The sequence below is a fragment of the Ictalurus punctatus genome, chromosome 11, assembly GCF_001660625.3.
Source record: "Ictalurus punctatus breed USDA103 chromosome 11, Coco_2.0, whole genome shotgun sequence".
Lineage (NCBI taxonomy): Eukaryota > Metazoa > Chordata > Actinopteri > Siluriformes > Ictaluridae > Ictalurus > Ictalurus punctatus.
The window spans coordinates 17,863,327-17,885,081 of record NC_030426.2 but is presented as its reverse complement, the minus strand read 5'-3'; the positions used below and the strand labels follow the sequence as shown (position 1 = coordinate 17,885,081).

The following is a 21,755-nucleotide window of genomic DNA, read 5'->3' as shown; positions in this document are numbered from 1 at the left end:
ACTAAATAACAAATGTTTGGGTCTATGGGCGTCATCGATGATACAAGTCAACGAAAGCCTTCAAGGCATATACTTGCTGTTTTTATTAGTAGTTCTGTCTGTTTTTAATACGGTTCTGCCATTATTTAGTTAGCTCATCCATAACCAATAATATTGCCAAATCAGTTTCAATGTTTAGAGTTTCTTCTTTAGTTTGGACTCGCTTGTGGTTCAAATATTGTTACTAACTGAACCACGCTATACAGGTCATCAGCAAACGTCATTTCACTTGCTGATATGTCAGGCTGAAGGAATGGTGGGAAATGAAGTGAAACCTTGCTGTTAGACCATGCTAATTTAGACCTACAGTGCTGCTTGAAAGTTTGTGAACCCTTTTATAATTTCTACATCTCTGCATAAATATGACCTAAAAAGGATCCAAAATGACAGCGGCTCACGCCAGACACTGAAAGCGAAGGTTCACACGTTTTTACCACTCACAGATATGCAAAATTAGATTATTTTATTCAATGTATAAATGACCAAGTATGACATTTTTGTCTCATTTGTTTAATTGGATTTTCTTTATCTCTGTTTAGGACTGATGATGTTTTAAGTCATATTTTTGCAGACATATAGAAAATTCTAAAAGGTTCACAAACTTTCAAGCACCACTACATACATTATATTATATTATATTATATTATATTATATTATATAAAATATAATGTAAAAATGTGTGTGTGTGTGTGTGTATGTATATCTATTTATCTGAAGCATGGCATTCCGTTATAAGATGATGGAACAATATTATCAAGTTTCTACATCACTCTACATGTGTTGCCTCTCTCTCCTGCCTCCCAGTAAACATCTCATCTGTGCTTGTTTGTAAGAAATTGCTGCTCACTGTTGAGCAATCCTGCCTGTTTCCCATAAAGCCTTGCTTAAATTACCCAGACCCATCACAAATCTCAGTCTGTAATCTGCCTTTGACGGCATGTGCTTCCTAATATATACACACCACTGCTGTTTTTTCTCTTTTTTTTCTCTTTTCTTCGTTCCTCATAGTCTTTTAATTTATTGTTTGTGGGTTTTTGCTTTTGAGCTCTGTAAAGTGACATGGCACACTCATGCTTCAGATGTTGTCCAAACACTGTCCTGATGTATAAAACTAAGTTGTAGCACATGCTGATAATTGTTCTGGTGATGGCCTGTGTGCTGAACACATTTGAATGGAGCTCATGTGATTTAGAATTTAGAGATTTTTTTTGATGTCCTTTTCTTACATAGTAAAGCAAAAAATTTTTCATTTTGGGATCTCATGCATATCTTGTTTTTCTTCCTCCTCAGGCCAGTCGGGATGCCAAAAATGGAAAAAGTTTACTTACACAATCCAAGTTCAGAAGAAATTAGTTTGATATCAATATCAGCTACAACAGCACATTTTCATGCATCATTTTTTCAGAGTAGGGTAAGTACATGCTTGGGTTATGATCTTTTAAAAAGTGTCGGCCACACACACACGCACAACAGAGAAGCTCTGATGTCTGCGTGTTTTGTTGAGCAAATGGGTTAATGTTTGCTTCCTGTTAGAACCATATGCTTCCCCTTTGGCTCGCTCGCCTGTGGCTTTGTCTGTCTAGAGAAAATACCATGTCCTATTGTGTGGATAAAATTGCTCATCTCGCGCACACACACGATGAGAGTTGTTTTTAAACTTCGCTAGAATCTTAGCATCAAGTATTTTTGTCATGTCTATGAATTATGTCAGATCAGTGAGCTCATTAAAGCCTAAGGGTCAAAATTAAGTGTTCTGTATGTGTGACTGTGAATCCCGCACTCTCTCCAGACTGTGATAAATTAAACACTTCCCACCTGTTCCTGACACTTGCATAATTAAATCATGCTGCCCCGCTGAAACTCATACAGCTCATGTTAAACGTAGCCAGAGGTCATCCACCATCTCATGAAGCACCATTTCGAGCCACCTTGTGAACGTAGTTATTAATTATCAGTGTTTAGGATTGAAAAGTTTGTTTGTCGTTTATAGATTTCTGCCTAGGAGTGAGGTCATATCAGTAGTAGGATGTGGGACTGGGGTCACCTGTATAAAATCTCGAGCCTAAAACAAACATGGATTGAAAACTGAAACTGTTTTAATGCTGCATCTGAGCTTGTTAATAGTCTGATTATCAGGCTTGTATACGGTACAATGCGGCAACTTGGGAGTGCTGAACATATTGCTTTATGCGTGTTTCTCACTTACCTGCCGTGTCTTGATTAAAATAGAATGCTAAGAAGATTTCTTATTCTGCTTATAAATTTTACACGAGGAATTACTGAACTGACCTCAAGTCGTCAAGAATTTTTTTCCAACAACATTCTCTTAGAAATAGGTGTTTAGTGTGTATTCAGAGAAATACATCCCTTGTTACTCAGTTTTATTGTTTGGTAATATTAAATCGCCTTACTGGAAAAAATTTGTACCATATGGCTAATACAGTTTGTATGTGGGGTTTTTTGTTTTTTGTATTCGAGTCAGATACTGCAGTGTAACCTAATATGCAACTTTTTTTTCCCAGATAATTCCACCAGGAGGGAACACCTCATTTGATGTGGTTTTTCTAGCTCGAGTAGTAGGGAATGTAGAAAATACGTTATTTATTAACACATCTCATCATGGAGTGTTCACATACCAGGTATGTTTCAAAGTTATTCCTTTTGGCAAGGGAGTAGATGTCATCAACTGGCAAGGTATTAGCATGTGACCTAGAAAGTAAAGTGTGCTGTTTCTAACAGGTGTTTGGAGTGGGCATCCCGAACCCTTACAGACTCAGGCCTTTTGTAGGGGCCCGAGTTCCAGTGAATAGCAGCTTCTCTCCACTTATAAACATCTTTAATCCACACAGTGAGCCGCTACAGGTAATCTAATGACTGCTTGTGCGGTCTTATGTCTGTTGTCATAAATTGAATGCATATTATGCTGAAGTGTTGTGTTTTGGTTTTTTTTTTTCCTCTCCTCCCCCCCCCCCCCCCCCCCCCCCCCTTTTTTCTTTTCTTTTTCATATGACTCTGCTTTCTCCTCTAGGTTGTGGAAATGTACTCAAGTGGGGGTGATTTACATCTAGAGCTGCCCACTGGCCAACAAGGTGGCACCAAAAAGTTATGGGTGAGTGTATATTCTTCACAAACTTAACTATTCTTAATTTATAGGCACTTATAGTATGCATTAAGCTTACTACCATTTAATTTTATTTATCGGTTTTCTTTTTTTTTTTTTTTTGTAGGAAATTGCCCCATTTGAGACCAAGGGTGTGATGAGAGCCAGCTTCTCTTCACGGGATGCGGACAACCACACAGCCTTCATCAGGATCAAGACCAACGCCTCCAACGAGGATGAGTTCATCATACTTCCTGTAGAGGTGGAGGTCACTACAGGTCAGGACGCCCGAGTCAAAACTACTATTTATATCTATATTTTCAGCTGCCATGTGAAACCTTGACTAAGTATATATACATTTATTTTTCCAGCACCTGGTATATACTCTTCAACAGAGATGTTAGACTTTGGTACACTTCGATCGCAAGGTAAAGTTATCATTTCTTGAGCTGTTTAATCATACAGCAGTGTTTCCTAATACATGGCTGAAAACAGACATGCACCTATTTATTTATTTATTTATTTATTTATTTATTTATTAATTAATTAATTATTCTTTTACTCTCTGACTCATACAGATCGACCAAAACAGTTAAATTTGCATCTTCTAAATTCTGGAGCAAAAGATGTATCAATCATGGTAGGGCTTTTCTGTCTCTTAGTTTCTTGTTTTTTTTTTTTGTTGTTTTTTTTTGTTTTTTAAGTATAACAGCTTTTTGTGCATTATCTTAGGTTTAAATGATTACTAAACAAACATTATTCGCATTTCAGAGTGTTCGGCCAACACCGGCTAATGAAGCCGTTACAGTTGAGTTCAAGCAGGTTACGCTAAAAGCAGGAGAGAGCCGATATACCAAAGTCGCAAGTATAAATTTTGACGGTAAGTACAGTTGTTGATGGTGTTGTTTTTCCAGATTCTTCCATATGGTCTGAATTTACATGTTGCGTTGCATGTTTACGTCCCTCTAGTTTGATGTATTGTTCAGCGTTCATAAAACGTTAAGTTACTGATCGAGTGAGCCATTATAGAAATATTAAGCGTCATATAAAATATTCAGCTCTTGTACATGTCAATTATATTTCACTCAAAAACAACGGGCTCAGTATAGATGCAAACAAATCTGGGACAAGCAGATTTCGTGTCCTAGAATTCCTGTTGTTTTTATTTGTAGTATTTGACCAGCTGACAACAGGTTTAGCAACTTGAAAAATTAAATTAACCCTACTTCCTGTTGACTTTTGTGAAACAACCGTTTTCATTTGGTGAGTACGTTTAATCATAACACATTTCACGGTGGTGTGACGCACCTCACTGCTGTAACTACTCATGAACATGCAGGTGCAAAGCTGTTCTAACACACTCTTGCTAGCAAAATACGCACAAAACCTTTAGAGAAATTAATGCTAGCCAGAGTCAAATAATATTTTTAGTCGAGAGAAGAGGACATCATACGTCACTCTGTGGGAATTCATACATCTTTTTTCGTTTCCCTTAGTCTATATAAGCATACTACTAGCAGACTGGCTTGCCATGTTGCCAAATTACATTACTATCCATACAGCGTTATCACACATGCTTCATAGGTTTCCAGGCTACCAAAACATGGGACTGGGCAGCACATCTGAGCTTCCACTTGCCAGTGGGCAAGCAAATGAATTAATCATTTGTCTACTTCTGCAGTATTTTCGGACATAGAGACAATATTCGTTGTTATATGTTAGAATTCATTGTTAATATTATATGTTAGAACAGTATTCTATGTTAGAACAGTATCGTGTCAAGGTTTTTACAATTGCTGTCACTTTAAAGTGCAAGATCACTTTAAATAGAACGTGTGGTATGTAGCGGAGTGTGCGCTGGGACTTGGGGGAGGTTTTTGTGGTAACTTCCCTTTAAAGCCACTTAACCAGCTGCCAGCCAGTAGGTTACTGAGAAGTTAACTGCTAAACATGGCTCTGTTTGCTGCTATATTAAACTGTACTTGAAGAGAATGTCTGCAGGGACTGTGTTACAAAACTGTAATGTTTTTGTTTCTTTCTGTTTTTCCTTTTTGTCCCCCCTTTTTTGCCATTTCAGCTTCAAAAGCAAGAAGACCAGACCAGTTTTCTGGTAAAATAACAGTAAAGGCTAAAGAGAAAAGCTACTCAAAACTTGAAATTCCTTTCCAAGCTGAAGTTTTAGAGGGGTCAGCTATTTTTTTTTGTTTGTTCATTATCATAACAAGCATATCTGTTGTCTTGGTCCCTTGAGAAAAGACATTTCCTTTATCCATCAATAGGTACCTGGGCTTTGACCACACGGCCACCCTGTTCCACATCAGAGACAGTCCTGTAGATCCAGTGGACCGGCCCATCTACCTCACCAACACCTTCAACTTCGCCATACGCATCCACAATGTTTCCCTTCCTGACGATGCCAAGATGTTCAATGTGAGTCACTCAGCTCATGCTAACGATGCAGCTTGTTGATGTTTCATTGTTTCCTGGGTGCTTGTAAAATTGTGGTAGAACATTGTTGTTACTTGCAGCCGAAGTCGATCGCTCCGGTTTGTATGTTTATGAAAGTGATATGTAGGCTTATTGTCAATATAGTGTTATGAGGAAATGTAAGTACCATCATGAATGGAAAAAATTCTCAATGGAACTTTTTACATATTGAAAAATGGGCTTATTTTGCCTGTATAGCGGCATTTTGGGAAATATTATACTGAATAACTCCTTTTTTTTGCTTTACCCGCACTGTCAGTTTGAGCATGAAATATATATATATCAAGCAGTTTTGGTATCCATGTGTGTTTCAGGTGCATAATTTCAGCACACCAGTCCTTATCCTTCCCCATGAATCTCGCTACATCTTCTCCCTGCTCTTCCGGCCTGTACGCCCTTCTATCCACATTGACAGCAACATCCTCCTCATCACCAACGCATCCAAGTTCCACCTCCCTGTCAGGGCCTATACCGGCTTTCTGGAGGTATACAAAAGTCTCTTAAATAATTGTTACCTTAGTGGAACATATCAGTAAAAAAAGCCGTTGTTTGACATTATGCTAACACACAGTGAGTGTAAATCTTTTTGAAGTGGCGACTCGTTCAGTGTAAACAAGATTAGATAACAGGTTTGAAGTGTTGACCATTTAAGGAAGTCTGTTTCATTCATGGTCATGGCATTCCTTGATGAGGAATCCATTGAAATGGACACAAAAATAGGAAAGAAGGGTGTGTGCAGTACAGAGCCCAGATATTCCAGGAATAATACTACAACCCCAATTCCAGAAAAGTTGAGACACTGTGTACAATTAAGTCATTAAAGAATCATGCCTGTTTTAATGCAGTGTCGCCCGAGGGTCCGAAGATCACGGGCATGCAGTATTGATTTTCACCCTTGTCCCTTGCGCACAGAGATTTCTCCAGATCTGATGATCTTTTGATGATATGTACTGTAGATGATGAGATATTCATAGTCTTTGTGATTTTATGTTGAGGAACATTATTCTGAAATTGTTCCACAAATTGTAGACAAAGTTTTCGCAGATTCTGAAAGACTCTGCCTCTCTAAGTTACTCTTTTTTTATGTATTAATAATTTGTCTTTTCAGTTAGGGTGTGTGATATGTAAGGGATAATCCACGGCTAGGTGTGCGTTACACGATTTTAATGCATGACAAAGGAGGCGGAGTGCATTAAAACCTTGTAACGCACACTCAACCGTAGATTATCTCTTACATATCACACACCCTAACTGAAAAGACAAATTATGAAGTTGCTGGTAAAGTGAAATCACAAGAGAAATAAATTCAACTGAGATATGTGGAAGTTTAAAAGATACTTCAGACTGTCTTGAATATATTGAATATATATTTTTATAATAATAGTTATTATTGTTATTATTTATGTATGATATTTGTAATATTCCTGAGGTATAGAGCTGGGCGATATATCGATTTAATATCGATATCGTGATAAATGTTTGCGCGATACACTTTTATAAAATATGGTCTCTTAAAAAAAAAACACACTTTTTTAATAATACCAAATTAAATGGTACTGAATGGATGCCATTGATTTGTTGTAAAAAAAAATAAATATATATATATATATATATATATTTTTATATATATATATATATATATATATATATATATATATATATATATATATATATATATATATATATACATTTTTAATGTAATCTTTCTCTTTGCAGGCATTAAAGAAAAGTTTGACTTTTTTTTTATTTTTCTACTGTTTTGCAGACAGTTTGTTGGCTAAATTATATATAGTGATGCTCATCGTGTATCGTAGAAATGTCCTCAAGTATCGTGATATGATATTTTTGTCATATCGCCCAGCCCTACTGAGGTACCACTTTTTGAAATGAAACATCAGTTTTGTTCTTTCCAAAAGCCTGTCGTCGTTTCATCCAGTTCTAAAGAGAACATCTTGGACTACGGCATTCTCAGTGCTACGGACACCAGCAGTTTGGTCTTTGTGGTTGTCAACAACAACCCCATAGAGGTAAGGAGTCATGTGAGCTGAAACAGTGTGACATCTGTCAGCAGACAACACCAAGTTGATCAAGAGAATGTTAAATGTTCTTCTTCTTGTTCGATGAGATGGAGGGAACACTGATTTGTTGGACTTTTTTCTGTTTAGGGCTATAATTGTAATGCATGCTTGCTAATTGAAATGTACTCTCCACAGCTGGAAATTAAGTCATGGATGGTGACGGGTGACAGCCTGTCTATGGAGCTGCTGACCACAGAGAAAGGGAACAGGAGTGTAGCACTGAGTCGAGTCGGGGAGCTTCAAAACACCTCAGTGGCCCATTACAAAACAGTACGAATATCTATGTATATAAGGATAGACACACACACATGCACAAACTCAGGCTCTGTAAGCATTTTAAATAATGCTTTACGCCTAAATTAAATTAATCATACTTTGTTTCTCTGCCTAAAAAACATGTGAATGACAGTTCAGACATTTTTCTTTCGAATAAACTTGGACTAGCCTAGCAGGATTGGTTGAATATTTTGAGTAGACCCTGTTTTGCATGCGCTCGATTGAATGAAAAGCGTTTGTATCTTTCTTTACTTGACATGACCATGGAGGAGCCTCTACACAGGAGAATCATGTGGAAACTACAGCCATGTCTGGTGACGTGTCACTTCCTCCATACTGTATTACAAAACTACAGTCATGTCTGGTGTTTCTGTATTTTCTTTCACAGGTCATATTAGCTTCTGGCTATTATGCAGCATTTAAAGTAACCCTGATAGCTAAAGCACTGGAGGGGGTGTATGATGGAGCTGTACACATTACTACAGATTATGAGGTGTGTGTTTCATGGACCACATAGCACTGGCATGACTCTGCTTGCTCCGGTGGGTTGTTTAACGTTTACTTCTGTTTTCCTGTCTCGGAATATTTCAGATATTGACCATCCCAGTAAAGGCCCTTATAGCTGTAGGAACATTAAGCTGCTCGCCCAAACACATCATCATGCCTCCTTCCTTTCCGGTAAGTTCTCTGTGCTGAACAAAGTGCAACGAGTCTCCAGAAAAGAATAAAGTGGGACAAATAAGAGTGCTATTCTGTCTTCCTGTCAAGAAGCGGTTCAATATCAGATTCCAAACATGTCCCATATTTTTATTTAGAGTGACAGTTCTTTCAAGATTTTTTTTTTTTTTTTAAAGTTTTGTCTGACGTTTGCTTTCTTAGAGTTGGTTAACAAGCAAGAAAAAAACAAACAAAAAAAGACAACTTTCTACCGGTTTATTTTTGGCCTAAAATTTTACATACCTGCCTTAGACTGCAGTCTAGTTCTTAACTCATTTGAAATAGGTTAGTTTGTGTTTAAAAATGGATAAAAAGTATGTAACCTAGCTAAAACTAGTTGTAGTAGTAGCTACCTTGTAGCTAGAATCACTTTCCTTCTCAGCAGTTTATCTCTTCGAAGATCAGACTTTGTGAAGGTGGGGCTCGTGATTTGAAGGCGGTGTAAGACATTTTGACTGTACGTTTATTTTGGATATCTTTATATATAAGTGAACGAGCCACACGTATTTTAAAAAAAAAAATCATTGCATTTGCATCCAGAGACATGTTTTGCAAAATGCTAAACTGGAACCTATTAGCTTCCTTTGTTGGTGTCTTAAATATAATGCAAAAATAAAGAAACTTCAGACGCCAAGTCTTGGTCATGATTGCATTTTCGTTATATGGTGGAAAATTATATATATATTATTTTTGGTTTAGCTATTGCTTTAATAATATTGTGTATTAATTACAGTGATGTTTTAGTGTTTTTGATTTGCCTGATCTACCTCCAGGGAAAAGTGGTTCATCAAGGGCTCAGCATCCAGAGTACATTCTCACAGAGGGTGAGGCTCCAGCAGATCCTCTCTCTCACCGAGGACGTGCGGTTTTACTACAAACGACTCCGCAGTAACAGAGTAGAGCTGGAGCCCAGGCGCAAAACCAAGGTGTGTGTCCAGTTTCACCAATCACGTCATCCCTGATTCTGAAGGCCACCGCATTTTAACCCTCTTATTACGTTGGGAAAAAAGTTACATAGATTATGTTATGGGTCAAAATGACTTCCACAGATTTGAATACGCACAAAAAACAGCAAATAACAGTAAAACAAACTTGTCCGAGACAAGCCACAAGAAGAAATATTTGCATAACAGTTCACGACCCGAAATGAGGAAAGTCAAAAAATTTCCAAAGAGAAAGACAGATTAACCAGTACTTCAGACATCTCAAATGTGGAAATGGGTCATAATATGAGTGTTAAAACAGCTACACTGGTCCTTATGTTTTTCTTTTTTCTTCTTCTTCTTTTCCAGATAGCAAATATTTATTTCGATGCCAGTTTACAATGTGGTGATCATTGTTATGTAGGATTACCATTTGTACTAAAAAGTAAGTAGTTTCTTTATTCTTTCCTGTTTTTTTTTCTTTCTTTCTTTCTTTCTTTCTTTCTTTCTTCTCCTCCTCTGTGTTTTTAAACACTTAAGTGCTATGGTTATGTTTGCAGCTGAAACAAAGCCACATATTCCTGCTATGCTGGAGGACATTTGCGAGAGTGATGTAGATTTGCATCAGAGGCTGCTGAGGAGATGGAAGGAGCTGAAGGAACAGTCAGGCCTTGAGTGAGTTCCGCATACAGAGTCTCACAGCATACAAACATTAATTGTGTCCAAATCACATTTCAAAATCCGTATACAAGGACTTGTTTGTATTAACAAGGATGATTTTTTTTTTTTTTTTTTTTTTGGTGTAGGTTTGAGTCTTTCTTTGAAGTGAACACCGATCTACAGAAGAAGGTGCAGGCCAAGATATCAGCACAGCTCACATGGCCTTCACTGATCAACTCCTCACAGCAAATTCTTTTCCCTCTCACCAACATCAATAGCTCCTCTGTGAGTCCCCCCCCCCCCACACATACACACACTCACACTCGTTTTCATATTTTTCATCAAACCTCAAGCCAAAGTGCTTATTAAGTAGCAAACTCATTGTTAAATAATTTCATTTATTGATTGAAGAAAGTTCTTAAACACCCAGTGTTTCTTTTTTTTGTTTGTTTGTTTTTGTTTTTGGGGGTGGGGTGGGGGGGGGTTCCTCCCTCCTGTGTTTTTACACATGAATGCAACCATATAATGTTAATGAGGATGTGTTATTTCTTCTTTTTTCTTTCTTTCTTTTTTATTTTTTATCTTTCTAGTATCAAACTCCTGTAATGTTTTGCATAGTAGTTGTAAAAACACACCACATCCTGTGTCTTTGCTTCTGTTCCTTTCTGTATATGTGTATAGATATGCAGAATAGATTAAATTCTCATGTAAGACATCATAAGATCCCCAAAATGTCCCCAAACAATGTAGTTTTTCCAGCACTGACTGTGTTTACATGCAAGAAATAATTCTTTTACTCTGACCACAGGTTATGCCTAGTTTGTAGAAAGCATTTCCCTATTCTGAAAAGTCATTGGCAAAATAACAGATAATAACACGTATACAACAATAATAGATGTTCGTAGATAAGATAATGATGATGATGATAATAATAATAATAATAATAATAATAATAATAATAATAATAATAATACTGTGTTGGGTTTACATTCACTTTTCCACATAAAACAAATGACAGGGCCGTAAACACCCAAGTGTTTCAAATTGCCCCAGAGAGGCTTGTGATGGTGATGGCATATATTGCTTGCTTGATAATGTCTGTCAAGTATCAATCATTTGTCAAAGCGTTGTAGCTACACACATTTAAATCATATAAGTGGAACATCCTTGGGTGCACACACAAGTTTCATCTGCCCCCTTTTTTTTTTTTTTTTTTTTTTTTTTTTTTTTTTTTTTTGTAAATAGGTGGAGGAGATAATTCTGGAGAACCCTGCTGATGTTCCGGTCTATGTGCAGGTTTTTCCTGTTGCCCTCTACCCAAACCCCTCAGCGTTTACAGAAATAGTCGAAGACAGGTGATGAATCAGACCATTCTGCCATTGCTACTTATAGAAAGTAGGAACTAGGCGTCGAAGGTGTTTTTTTTTTTTTAAAGATCTGTTCAGAGGAATTACTCGTACCCACAAGAGACTTTGTTTGTCATGCTGAAGAATTTAGTGTCCAAGTACTTCACATAAAGGTAGTTTTTCTTGCTTTTTAAAAAGACCGTACTCTTTGTGTTTGTTGGATCTGCTTTGCCTGTCAAATTACAACTATAACTTCCTCTTCAGTGCAAGTGGAAAGGGCATACACCGGGGGAAAGTTGAGAGGATTAGTAAGCTCTTGGTTAAAAAATAAATATATTATAAAAAAAAACAACCACATGAAAACCCTTTGTAAAAAAATGTCTGGTATTTAGTATTGAAGGGTATTGCTGTAATTGCTGTAAATTGCAGCAATTACAAGTCATACAAGGCTATGGCCTGATTAAAGGAATCTGCAGTTCAACACTGCAGGCTCATCAGAACTTCCGATCCAGATTCTGACCTAGCAAAGTATTTCAGTGAACTGAATAGAGTGCTGGAAAAATTCTGTAGCACAGCCAGACACTCTGGCTTTCCAAACATGAACCAGCACAGATTCTGAAGCAGATCGTCTGTCAGTTTTATACAAACACATGCATTTCTGTCAGTTATTTACCTGAAGGCAGCACATCAGACCCGAACCTAACTACAGGGCTAGAGACATTAGGTCAGGAAATGGAGTTTCACAGATTTCCACAGAGGTTTCCTCTTATTTATTATACAATACCGGTCAAAAGTTTGGAGACACTCGACTGAAATGTTTCTCATGATCTTTAAAACCTTTTGATCTAGAGCTGTATGATTTTAAATGTTTTGAAATCGGTGTTGTAGGCAAAAATATAATTGTGCCAACATATGCATTTCTTTCATTTGAAAACATTTTATTTACAAAAAGATTTACATATTACATATTTAATTTATATTTTTTTAAATGGATGACTTGGAGCAAAATATTCCAAAAAGCAGCCAATAAGAGTCCAGCGTAGGTGGGAACTCCTGTATTACTGTTTAAAAAGCATCTCAGGGGGATTCCTCAAGAAATCGGTTGAGAAAATGCCAAGAAGAAGAGGATTCCATTTCTGGAAATTCTAGGCAAAAAAAGGGTCTACTTTGAAGATGCTAAAAAAATTTTATCACATTATAATTCCCGTAGTTCCATTTGTATTATTCCAGAGTTTTAAGGACTTTATTATTATTATTATTATTATTATTATTATTATTATTATTATTATAAAATGTGTGTGGTGGTGGTCGGGGGTTGAAAAAGGTAAAGAATGAGTGTGTCTAAACTTCTGACCAGTAGTGTACTTATAATACATATTTATCACAACCTGGTTAATTTAAAGAAAGGTTGATGACAAACATTGTGTGATTTTGAGTCTGTAGCACTAATCAATGTGAAGCGTCACTATGAAATGAAACACTTGGAATTGTCCTCTTTATAGCCATAAACTCCATTATTAACAGTTAAGAATTAAAAGGTAACTGTTCTCACCATTTAGTTGTGTTATTTGCTTATCCGGACCTTTTTAAAGCAAGGAATTTTATTTAAGTGGACCATTTCAAATAACAATTTAACAATTTAATTTAAAATAACATTGTAAATAGTGTAGTTCTTTTGCAATAGACCGTGAAGAGTTTTTTTGGGTGGTAACGTTAATCATGATCATGTTACCCAGCTTCAACATGGCAATAAAGAGAGAACTGAACAATGGAACAAAGCTCATCTGCACAATTTTTTTTTTTTTTTTCTTTTATTCATATTCACTTGGATTAATATAGTCCTACATGTGTGTATGCTGTTTTTGCTAGGACAGTGGTGATATTGCAGTGGCAAAATGTGGTTTCTTGCTGATTTAATTCTTCTTTCGATCACAGATTCCCAAATGAAAAGATGTCCAACATTAACACAAGTACACTGGAATTCGAGGTTCAGCAGAATCAAGTGAGTGTCCATTAAGGTTTCTCTATGACTCCATATTAATGTTTTATTGTACACTCCAGCTACATCCGACTTGCCTTCATAAAATTCGTTATCGTTCAATTCAGCTTTGCGGTATTTGTAAATATCCTCTCTGGAGGAATTCAAGCGCTGGCTTGTTTACTCAGGATTTTGGCCCTTGTAATTAAATTGCTACGCTTGCTGTTATGGAGCTGCATCTGACAGGTACTCCTGTGTGTTGCGTGTCAGTCCTCATTAGTGAGCTCTACAGGATCTGCAGAGGACTTGATTCGAAAGATTGTCTTCAATGTGTTGATTGTGCCGGGCGAGTCCAAATCACTCACTGTCAGGTTCTCACCCATCAGCAATCACAGTGTCTCCTCTCTGTTAGTAATCAGGTGAGGTCTAAATTTTTATTCTTCTCGTACACACACTGTACTTAACATGGTTTTCTGGCTCTAGGGCATTGAAATAACCATCCTAAACGACTCATTTTGCGTTCAATTTTGGCAATAGATCTTGGAGTTCATACCTATCAAATACAAAATGGCAGTGAAAGATAAATGTCTCAAACTTGAAAATTAGTGCAATTCTCTCTCGCACTTTTTTTTTTTTTTAATGTATTTTTATTTTCATTTTTTAATTTATTGTGGTGCTTTAAGATGGTTATAGAACCCAAACACACGAAGCTTTCAGTTTTTGTTGTCAGTTATTGGAGTTTTGATGCACCTATATCACATCACTTCTCAGATCTCAGAATAATTTTATTTAGATCACTCCAGTCATGACCAATGTTTCTTTCAATAGCACAAATAGACATGGTGCATCATGGTTCATCAAATCTTTCTGTTTCTCAAAAAAGAAATAAGTTCATTTGAGATGAAAAACGACTTCTGTCAGCTTGACATACATATGACTACACATGTTGTGTGTTTCTAATTTATTTATTTTGTGTGTGTGTTTTGATTTTTTTGACTTGGATGTTTTGTATAGGAACAACCTGACTGTAGTGGACCTAATTATGGTGCATGGTCAGGGGACAAGAGAAAGTCTAAAGCTTGCTGGGAAGCATCCAGGGCCAGGCAGCTCACTGAGATTTAAGATGACCGAGGCACTGCTTAAAGACTGCTCAGAAAGTGAGTGTGTTCATGGCTTAATAGAATATTTTGTAAGAACTTTTAAGAGACACATACTCAAGTATGGCTCCCTCTCTTATCCTGACTTTTGAACCTTTCCTAATAACTACCTACTTCCTTTTTTCAAGATGTGTTTTCGAAAGAGCAGATTTTTTCAAATTTTAAGATCCTATATATGCAACTGCTGTGATTATGTAAGGTATAGCCTTTCTTCATTTTGCGTCTTTAGCACTCATGACTGTGGTTTTTGTCACACCATGTGAGTTTTCAGTGTTTTACTGACGTCCTTCAACTTCGGTCAGTCTGTGCATTCATTATGAGTTCCTCCAGCATTTTGTCATTATAAATTGTTTGCAGTTTATAAAGGGTTTATTTTTTATCATTTGTTTTATCATTATATTTAGTTACCCTGTGCTTGGAATTAAAAGGTCCAACAATACCACAAGGCTAGTAGAGTTTCATCTCAGAACATTTGATCTTTTGTTTATAAACGTACTGATGTATTTTTTGTCCTTGATGAAAAAAGATAAACCCAAGGAGCCAAATTTCACCCTGCGAAAGACATTCAGGCTGGAGAACACGGGGCTTCTCCCTATTCACATCCGTTCTACGGAGATCAGTGGCACCACTTGCGAGGGCTATGGATTCAAAGTTCTCAACTGTCAAGAATTTGCACTTAAACCAAACACATCGAAAGACCTCATCATTCTGTGAGTACCTCCGATTCTTTCCAGCTTCACAGGGTTGTTGTAAATTAGAATCATAAAGTAGCATCCTGCGAATACACAGCTTCTGGTTGATCATGTCACTGACTGACTAGTAATGGGGATTTTTATTTTTAATTTTTGCCAGTTAAAGCAACAAATAAATGAGAAAAGGTAGCATGTCATAAAGACATGAATAAGAAATCTCAAAGAATTTTATTTCTGCAGCAGAGATGAAGAGGGAATGTAGGTCAGTGTAGCCAACCTCAAGCTGGTGGGTAAACATCACCTGTTAACCGTGTGCGCTCTGGTGCATAAGGCACTATTAATGCATGTGAAACAGCATATTTGTGGTGTTTCCTCTGGGCCTCTATGGACCTGTGAATTGCCTTTTTGTCTTTCCTTAGACACTTTTGCCTTTACAAGGCTTTTGGGAATGTCAGGCTTAAAAGTGAATCATTAGGTGCTATGAAAGACAACATGCCTTCTGAGGTTAATAGTAAAATTCACTAGGAACAAATGGAACTGCATTTAAGTTTTATCTTCTGGTTAATGTGCTTTTTTTTTCTTCTTTTTTTCTTTCCCCCATTCAGTATAAGAAATTAAGGTAACATGTGTGTTGTCTGTTTTGGTATAGGTTTACACCAGATTTTACATCGTCACGAGTCATCCGAGAGCTGAAGTTGGTGTCGGCAGGTGGCTCAGAGTTCGCATTCGTACTGAACGCCTCATTGCCCTACCACATGTTGGCGGCGTGTGTGGAAACCATCCCTCCACCAAACTGGGAACTGGAGCTCTACATCATCGTCTCCCTGTTTATGAGGTCAGTGCTCTTCATATTAATAATCCTGATTATTAAAGACTAAAGCAACAGGGCTGAAAAAGGTGTTTTTTTTTTTATTGTTTTTTTTTTTTATTTGAATGTTAAAGGAATTCTGTTTTAAATGAAAAGCTTTCTAGTTCCACTTCAAATTTGAACCGTAAGGAAGAAAATAAGGATCATCTGGACACGGTTGTGCCCAGCTACCAGGACACAGAGTGCTGAGGCTTTCAAAAGATTGAAATCACAAATACAATGTACATCAGGGGTTTTTTTGGTGAGGGTTATTTTCACCAAAAAAGGACCTCTCAGTCAAATTGAATATTTATTTATTTGTTTGTTTGTTTGTTTGTTTGTTTGTTTATTTATTTATTTAACAACAAAGCTCAGTAAATCTGACTACTGCTCAAACGTGAAGATCAAATATAAATTTCAGTTTCACAGTTTAATTCTCTTAAAGTATTTCTGCAGTAAAATAATGGGTTCTATCAGATTCTTTAGAAATTGTGATGAGTGTGGCTAAAGTAAACCATCTTCTTTTCCTTTTTACACTGATTAACTGACGTCAGTACACAATGTGAGTGATTTTAGAAGGTTTAAAGTGTATAATTCCTACGGTCAGATCGCAACCTGAACAAGCTGGCATTCTTGCATTTCTTTAGTTCTATGTTCCTCTTGGTTATCGCCACGGCCTATCTGGAGGCCCAGGGAATATGGGAGCCTTTCAAGCGATGCCTGTCTGTGGAATCCAACTCTCCCATGGAGACTGGAAAACCATTTGATCTCAGGGAAATTGTACGGATACAAAGTGATGCAAAGTAAGTTGATGACATTTTTATTGTCTGCCTCTTCTTTACTTAAAAACCTTGCTAAAGAAAAACCAAAATAAAACCCACGTTTGTGACGTTTCTGCAGCTTGAATGATTTTGCCGACTCGCACCAGAACTCAAACAGAGGAGCATATGGTTCAGGTGGGAGTGGCCGAGCTGGTGGGCGCCAGGGTGGCCTACACTCCAGCTCCAATGGAAGTGCCGTTTTAGGGGACAGCAAATCGAGAGGCAGCTCAGGGCGCTCATCTATGCAAGCTTCCTCCCCTTCTTCCTCTCAGCTCATCAAAGATGGCAGCTCAGCACTCAACCAGCTGACGTATCGTAAACCACGGAATTCTAAACAACAGCAGCAGCAACAACAACAACCGCCACAACAACTGCAGCAGCAGCTGCAACAGACTTCCAACCCCTTGGAAGAACTTCAGAACCTGAGCACAACCCTGCCTTCTCAGTCCCATAGAGCCCAAAGCACAGAGGAGCAGGACTACAACAGACTTCTGGTGGCCATGGATAAAGACTTGGACCGGCCAGAGTCCCCTGCTATTAATACGCTCATGGAACAGAGCATACAGCAGTCTGTGCAAAATAAAGGTAAAACCACTGACAGCTAAAGCATTCAATTTGAGTAGTTTGCTGAAAAATGATCTGTGGCCAAGAGACAACATTTTAATCGTAACAATTTTTACTGTGAACAAAATGAAGGGAAAACGAAGAATAAAATGAAGGCTCCAAAAAAGAAAGAGGAGAAAGAGAGGAAAGGAAGGGGAAAGACTCAAGGAGAAGAGCTGAAAGAGGCCCTTGCAGATAATGATGACAGTTCCTCAACTACCACAGAGACCTCCAACCCCGATACAGAGAGTAATATTAAAGAGGTATTTAAATACAGCAGCCCAGTCACTTCCATTTCCATGTGCAGTATAGGATGAGATGGTGCAGCTATAGTTGGCTGAAGTTTACATGACCTTTTCTTGTGTGAATATTTATCTATCTATCTATCTATCTATCTATTTATTTATTTATTTATTTATTTATTTATTTATTTACACAGGAACCAGTGAAGAAGAAGGTCAGAATAGTTTCAGTGGAAAAAGAACGGGAAGAAGTTCCTCCCTCGCCCACTAAACCCAAAACCAAGAAACAATCAACCACAAAGAAGGAGAATCAAGTGGAAAAGTCCAGGTTAATTGGAACCCAATTTCTGACTATTTTACTTCTTTCACATCCCTTATCTGTCTTTAGTGTTGTTTTTAATATAGCTAGCAATCTTAGTAAACATTCTGACTAGCCTTTTTTGTGCTTACGTACTCATTTTCATCTTCCTTTTAGTTCTCTGGAACTCCCCTATGTCACTCCACTGGAAAACAAACAGCGCAAGACATTCCCCAAAACCGTCATTAACACGGGAACCCAGAATGTCTCCAAACCAAGACCTCCACAGAAACAAAGATGTTAGTGTAACTTCTGGATTAGACAAGGCGTCCTTTGTAACTAATTTCCTATCGAAGCCACTTGGTAATAAACAGCAAACTCTCTCTTTTTCAGTGCCTGGTGGAAAGCTGGAGGAAGGACGTCCGTCTCCGCTGGCCAAGTTCAATGGCTTCATGCAGGACTTTAGCAGCGGCTCAGAGGGGGAGAAGGAGTCGCCTCCGCCAGAATGGGACGTCCCACTTAAAGTCAGCAGCCGTAAGTCTGTTAAGCGTGTAAAGGAACCGTCTTTGTCTGTATTCTCACATGGTCTATATGGCATGATCATTCTCAGTTGTAGTTTGTCTGGTAACCATGTACATTTCTGTATTTGTTTTTTGTTGTATCAGAAGCAGACAGTCTTCAGCAGATCTCTTTGCAGACCATGAATGCAGATCTTTTTCTGAAGAGACCCACTTCTGCCATCTCTAGGACTTCACCTCCTCCTACTTCTCCTACCCTGATAAACCGCAGCAGCTACAGCAGCGTGCTCAACACCAGCAGGTAGCTCTTTCCCCATCCTCCATCACACAAACACACGCCCACACTCGATGCACCGATATGACCTTTTCCCACCAACAAGCGCTGCTAGTGGTAAGGGTGGAAATAAACATGGAGGATTGTACATATAGCTCTGTGAATTATTTTCATTTCCAAAGTCTTTCAACCTTTCAAAAGACAAAATCAAATATAAAAATATTATCATGGGCAAAACTTCACTTTAGCTATTCTGTGAGTGTGTAGCTGCTTGTAGGACTTTTTGTTGTTGTGGTTCTTTTTAGCGTCTGTTTATGTTGTTCACTGTTTACGCTTTTTAAGAACGTAAAGTGGTCAGCAGGGTTATTGTCCTAGCACTGAAATCCATCCTGGCCCCTCTCATAGCGCTGGATCTTTCTTACAGACCCAGCAGCGTTCTGGCCCTGGAACTAAGCCAATATCTTTGGCTTGAAGGAAAAGCACAGAATGTTTCAGGCTTAATGTGCCATGCTGGCACTGAAGCTCATGATCAGAAAAGAGCATTGAGAATTCAAAGCCATATACGAGGGAGGACCCCAAAATTCTTAGAATAAAAAAAAAAAAAAAAAAAAACTGTTATAAAACGTACAGCATTTCTCCTTTAAATCCCCTTTAAAGTTCTCTCCTTGTATTGTGATACACCTGCCCCAGCATTTCTCTCATTCTTGGAAATATTTCCTGTAGTCACGTTTTGTCATCATGTCTAGAGCCTTCTGCGTTTTTATTCTGGATTTCATCCACAGTGGCGAAGCGTTTCATTCGCCCTTCAGTCTCGTTTTTAAATTCTGAAAGAAGTTGCAAGGAACGAGATCTGGTGAATACAGTGGATGTGAAATGATAAACACGTTAGTTGGCTAAACAGTGTGTGCATTTTGTCGTCGTGCAAGATCCAGTTCTGGATGTACCACTTCTCCGGACGTGTTTTTCCCTGATGCTTTTTCTGTGCTTTTCCACTGCAAAACACTTGGCTAAAAGCCACTTTTCCGAGCCGAGTTGAGTCGAGCCGCACCGTGCAGTGGAAAAGTGCCATTAGTTCCAGGGCTAGAACGCTGCTGGTCTGTAAGCAAGATCCGGTGATCCGAAAGGGGTCAGGATAGATTTCACTGCTATGACGGTAATAATATTTGGGTCCCACCTTGTATATGAATTAAGCCTGATTACTCTTATCTAAGCTCTTGAAGTGTACAAGTATCAGACATTCTTGATCTTGTAAGGTCACTGATTTTCTTTTAATAATCCTCCTTTATTTATAGTGAGGTAACCTCAAAGAAGGCTCCTGGGAACAAACTGGTTAAGTCCACATCTTTACCTGGGCAAAATGGAAATCCCACCTTTGCAGCGGTGGCTGCTGGCTACGACAAAAGCCCTGGTATATAAAAATAAAATAGCTATGTAAATATAACATGATTTATTTTCTGTGTTTAGTGCAGGCATACTGATTGTGTGTGTGCATTCACAGGTGGCAGCGGCTCAGGAAAGGCTGAATGTCTTGGAAAGGCGGCCCTACCTCACATGACATCAGTGGAGAGCGACAGCTCTGACAAGCAAGTCGACCATCATTCTCATACACTGTACATGATATCCCACGAGCTGATGCATATATTAAATTGTATTAATAATTTGTATTAAATGTTGATTTTCTCATGAGTAGTTCTGGATTATGGAGTCCCGTTGAAAACATGAGCAGCACTGGTTATACTTCCATCAATTCGTTCTCGACATTTGGACCGCACAACCCACTCAACTTGACTACAGGTATACAGACGCAGTGCAACATAAAACACAACTAGCCAACATGCATGTTGAATAAAAATGAAGGTGCTGATGCAAGTTGTTTTTGCTGTGTGTTTGTTCAGTGTTCAGTGATATAGCAGGGCCCAAGAATTCGGAGCATCAGTCAACCTGGCCTGAATACACCCATGTACCCTCTTCTATCTGGGACACTGAACGCTCTAACCCCTGGCCTACCAGCAGTGGCTCTCCTACCACTCCAACAACCGTAAGATCCTTCAGGACAACACTACCATGCTGTTATTTAATTTACTGTCCAAGTTAATGAAAGCTTCAGATTGGCAAGTTGTTTGATTAAGATGAAGACTGCTCACGTCTTCTAGTCTGAAATATGATTTTATTAGTTGCGTCTGAAACATTACCTGTTTAAAAAAACAAAGAAAGATGGAAAATTTTACTGAATTTAGGTAACTGAAGTAGGCAATGTTTTGATTTAAATACTATACTTGGACTATACTGCGTTAATAGTAATAGCTAATATACATAATAGTGTGGCTTGGGAATGTGCCATCCACCATAATTGTTGTGTTAAACAGTTAGGAGGCGTTAAAATAATATAACGAGACAATCGTACTGATGAATTATTTGCTCCTAAACATCTAGTTAGTTACTTTTCAAATCCAGGGTTGTCATGTTAACTGTGGACAGTGGAATATCATTTTACATTAGGTTATAGAGACACCAAATAATTTCCTACTAGTTGTGTGACTGTCAGTCAGCTTATATGGTTATAGTTTACCTATACAAAGTCTTTTCTCTTTTGAGTTCCCTCTAAGAACATGAGGCAGCATTATTTGTCACAAACTACAATATACAAAATTGTATATACAAAATACAATAGGATTTTTCTGTTGGATTTTGGATTACTA

At 37.9% G+C, this 21,755-nt stretch overlaps 1 protein-coding gene across 2 annotated transcripts in view; it reads left to right on the top strand.

Moving 5' to 3' along the window:
* tmem131 (transmembrane protein 131) overlaps positions 1–21,755 on the top strand; it is a 54,017-nt gene that overhangs the window by 30,568 nt on the left and 1,694 nt on the right. For both annotated transcript variants that reach the window (XM_017479838.2, XM_017479839.2), the window contains 36 exons: positions 1,330–1,450; positions 2,562–2,678; positions 2,779–2,901; positions 3,068–3,148; positions 3,267–3,417; positions 3,511–3,567; positions 3,718–3,779; positions 3,911–4,019; positions 5,217–5,325; positions 5,419–5,569; positions 5,941–6,111; positions 7,543–7,653; positions 7,840–7,974; positions 8,369–8,473; positions 8,572–8,658; positions 9,471–9,623; positions 9,990–10,065; positions 10,181–10,295; positions 10,427–10,565; positions 11,526–11,635; positions 13,562–13,628; positions 13,875–14,023; positions 14,619–14,761; positions 15,288–15,471; positions 16,103–16,288; positions 16,948–17,103; positions 17,201–17,706; positions 17,818–17,987; positions 18,164–18,294; positions 18,442–18,563; positions 18,658–18,798; positions 18,930–19,083; positions 20,349–20,464; positions 20,555–20,639; positions 20,747–20,850; positions 20,952–21,094. In XM_017479838.2, the coding sequence (XP_017335327.1) occupies positions 1,330–1,450; positions 2,562–2,678; positions 2,779–2,901; positions 3,068–3,148; positions 3,267–3,417; positions 3,511–3,567; positions 3,718–3,779; positions 3,911–4,019; positions 5,217–5,325; positions 5,419–5,569; positions 5,941–6,111; positions 7,543–7,653; positions 7,840–7,974; positions 8,369–8,473; positions 8,572–8,658; positions 9,471–9,623; positions 9,990–10,065; positions 10,181–10,295; positions 10,427–10,565; positions 11,526–11,635; positions 13,562–13,628; positions 13,875–14,023; positions 14,619–14,761; positions 15,288–15,471; positions 16,103–16,288; positions 16,948–17,103; positions 17,201–17,706; positions 17,818–17,987; positions 18,164–18,294; positions 18,442–18,563; positions 18,658–18,798; positions 18,930–19,083; positions 20,349–20,464; positions 20,555–20,639; positions 20,747–20,850; positions 20,952–21,094 (4,840 nt within the window). The remainder of the gene's footprint in view (positions 1–1,329; positions 1,451–2,561; positions 2,679–2,778; positions 2,902–3,067; positions 3,149–3,266; positions 3,418–3,510; positions 3,568–3,717; positions 3,780–3,910; positions 4,020–5,216; positions 5,326–5,418; positions 5,570–5,940; positions 6,112–7,542; positions 7,654–7,839; positions 7,975–8,368; positions 8,474–8,571; positions 8,659–9,470; positions 9,624–9,989; positions 10,066–10,180; positions 10,296–10,426; positions 10,566–11,525; positions 11,636–13,561; positions 13,629–13,874; positions 14,024–14,618; positions 14,762–15,287; positions 15,472–16,102; positions 16,289–16,947; positions 17,104–17,200; positions 17,707–17,817; positions 17,988–18,163; positions 18,295–18,441; positions 18,564–18,657; positions 18,799–18,929; positions 19,084–20,348; positions 20,465–20,554; positions 20,640–20,746; positions 20,851–20,951; positions 21,095–21,755) is intronic.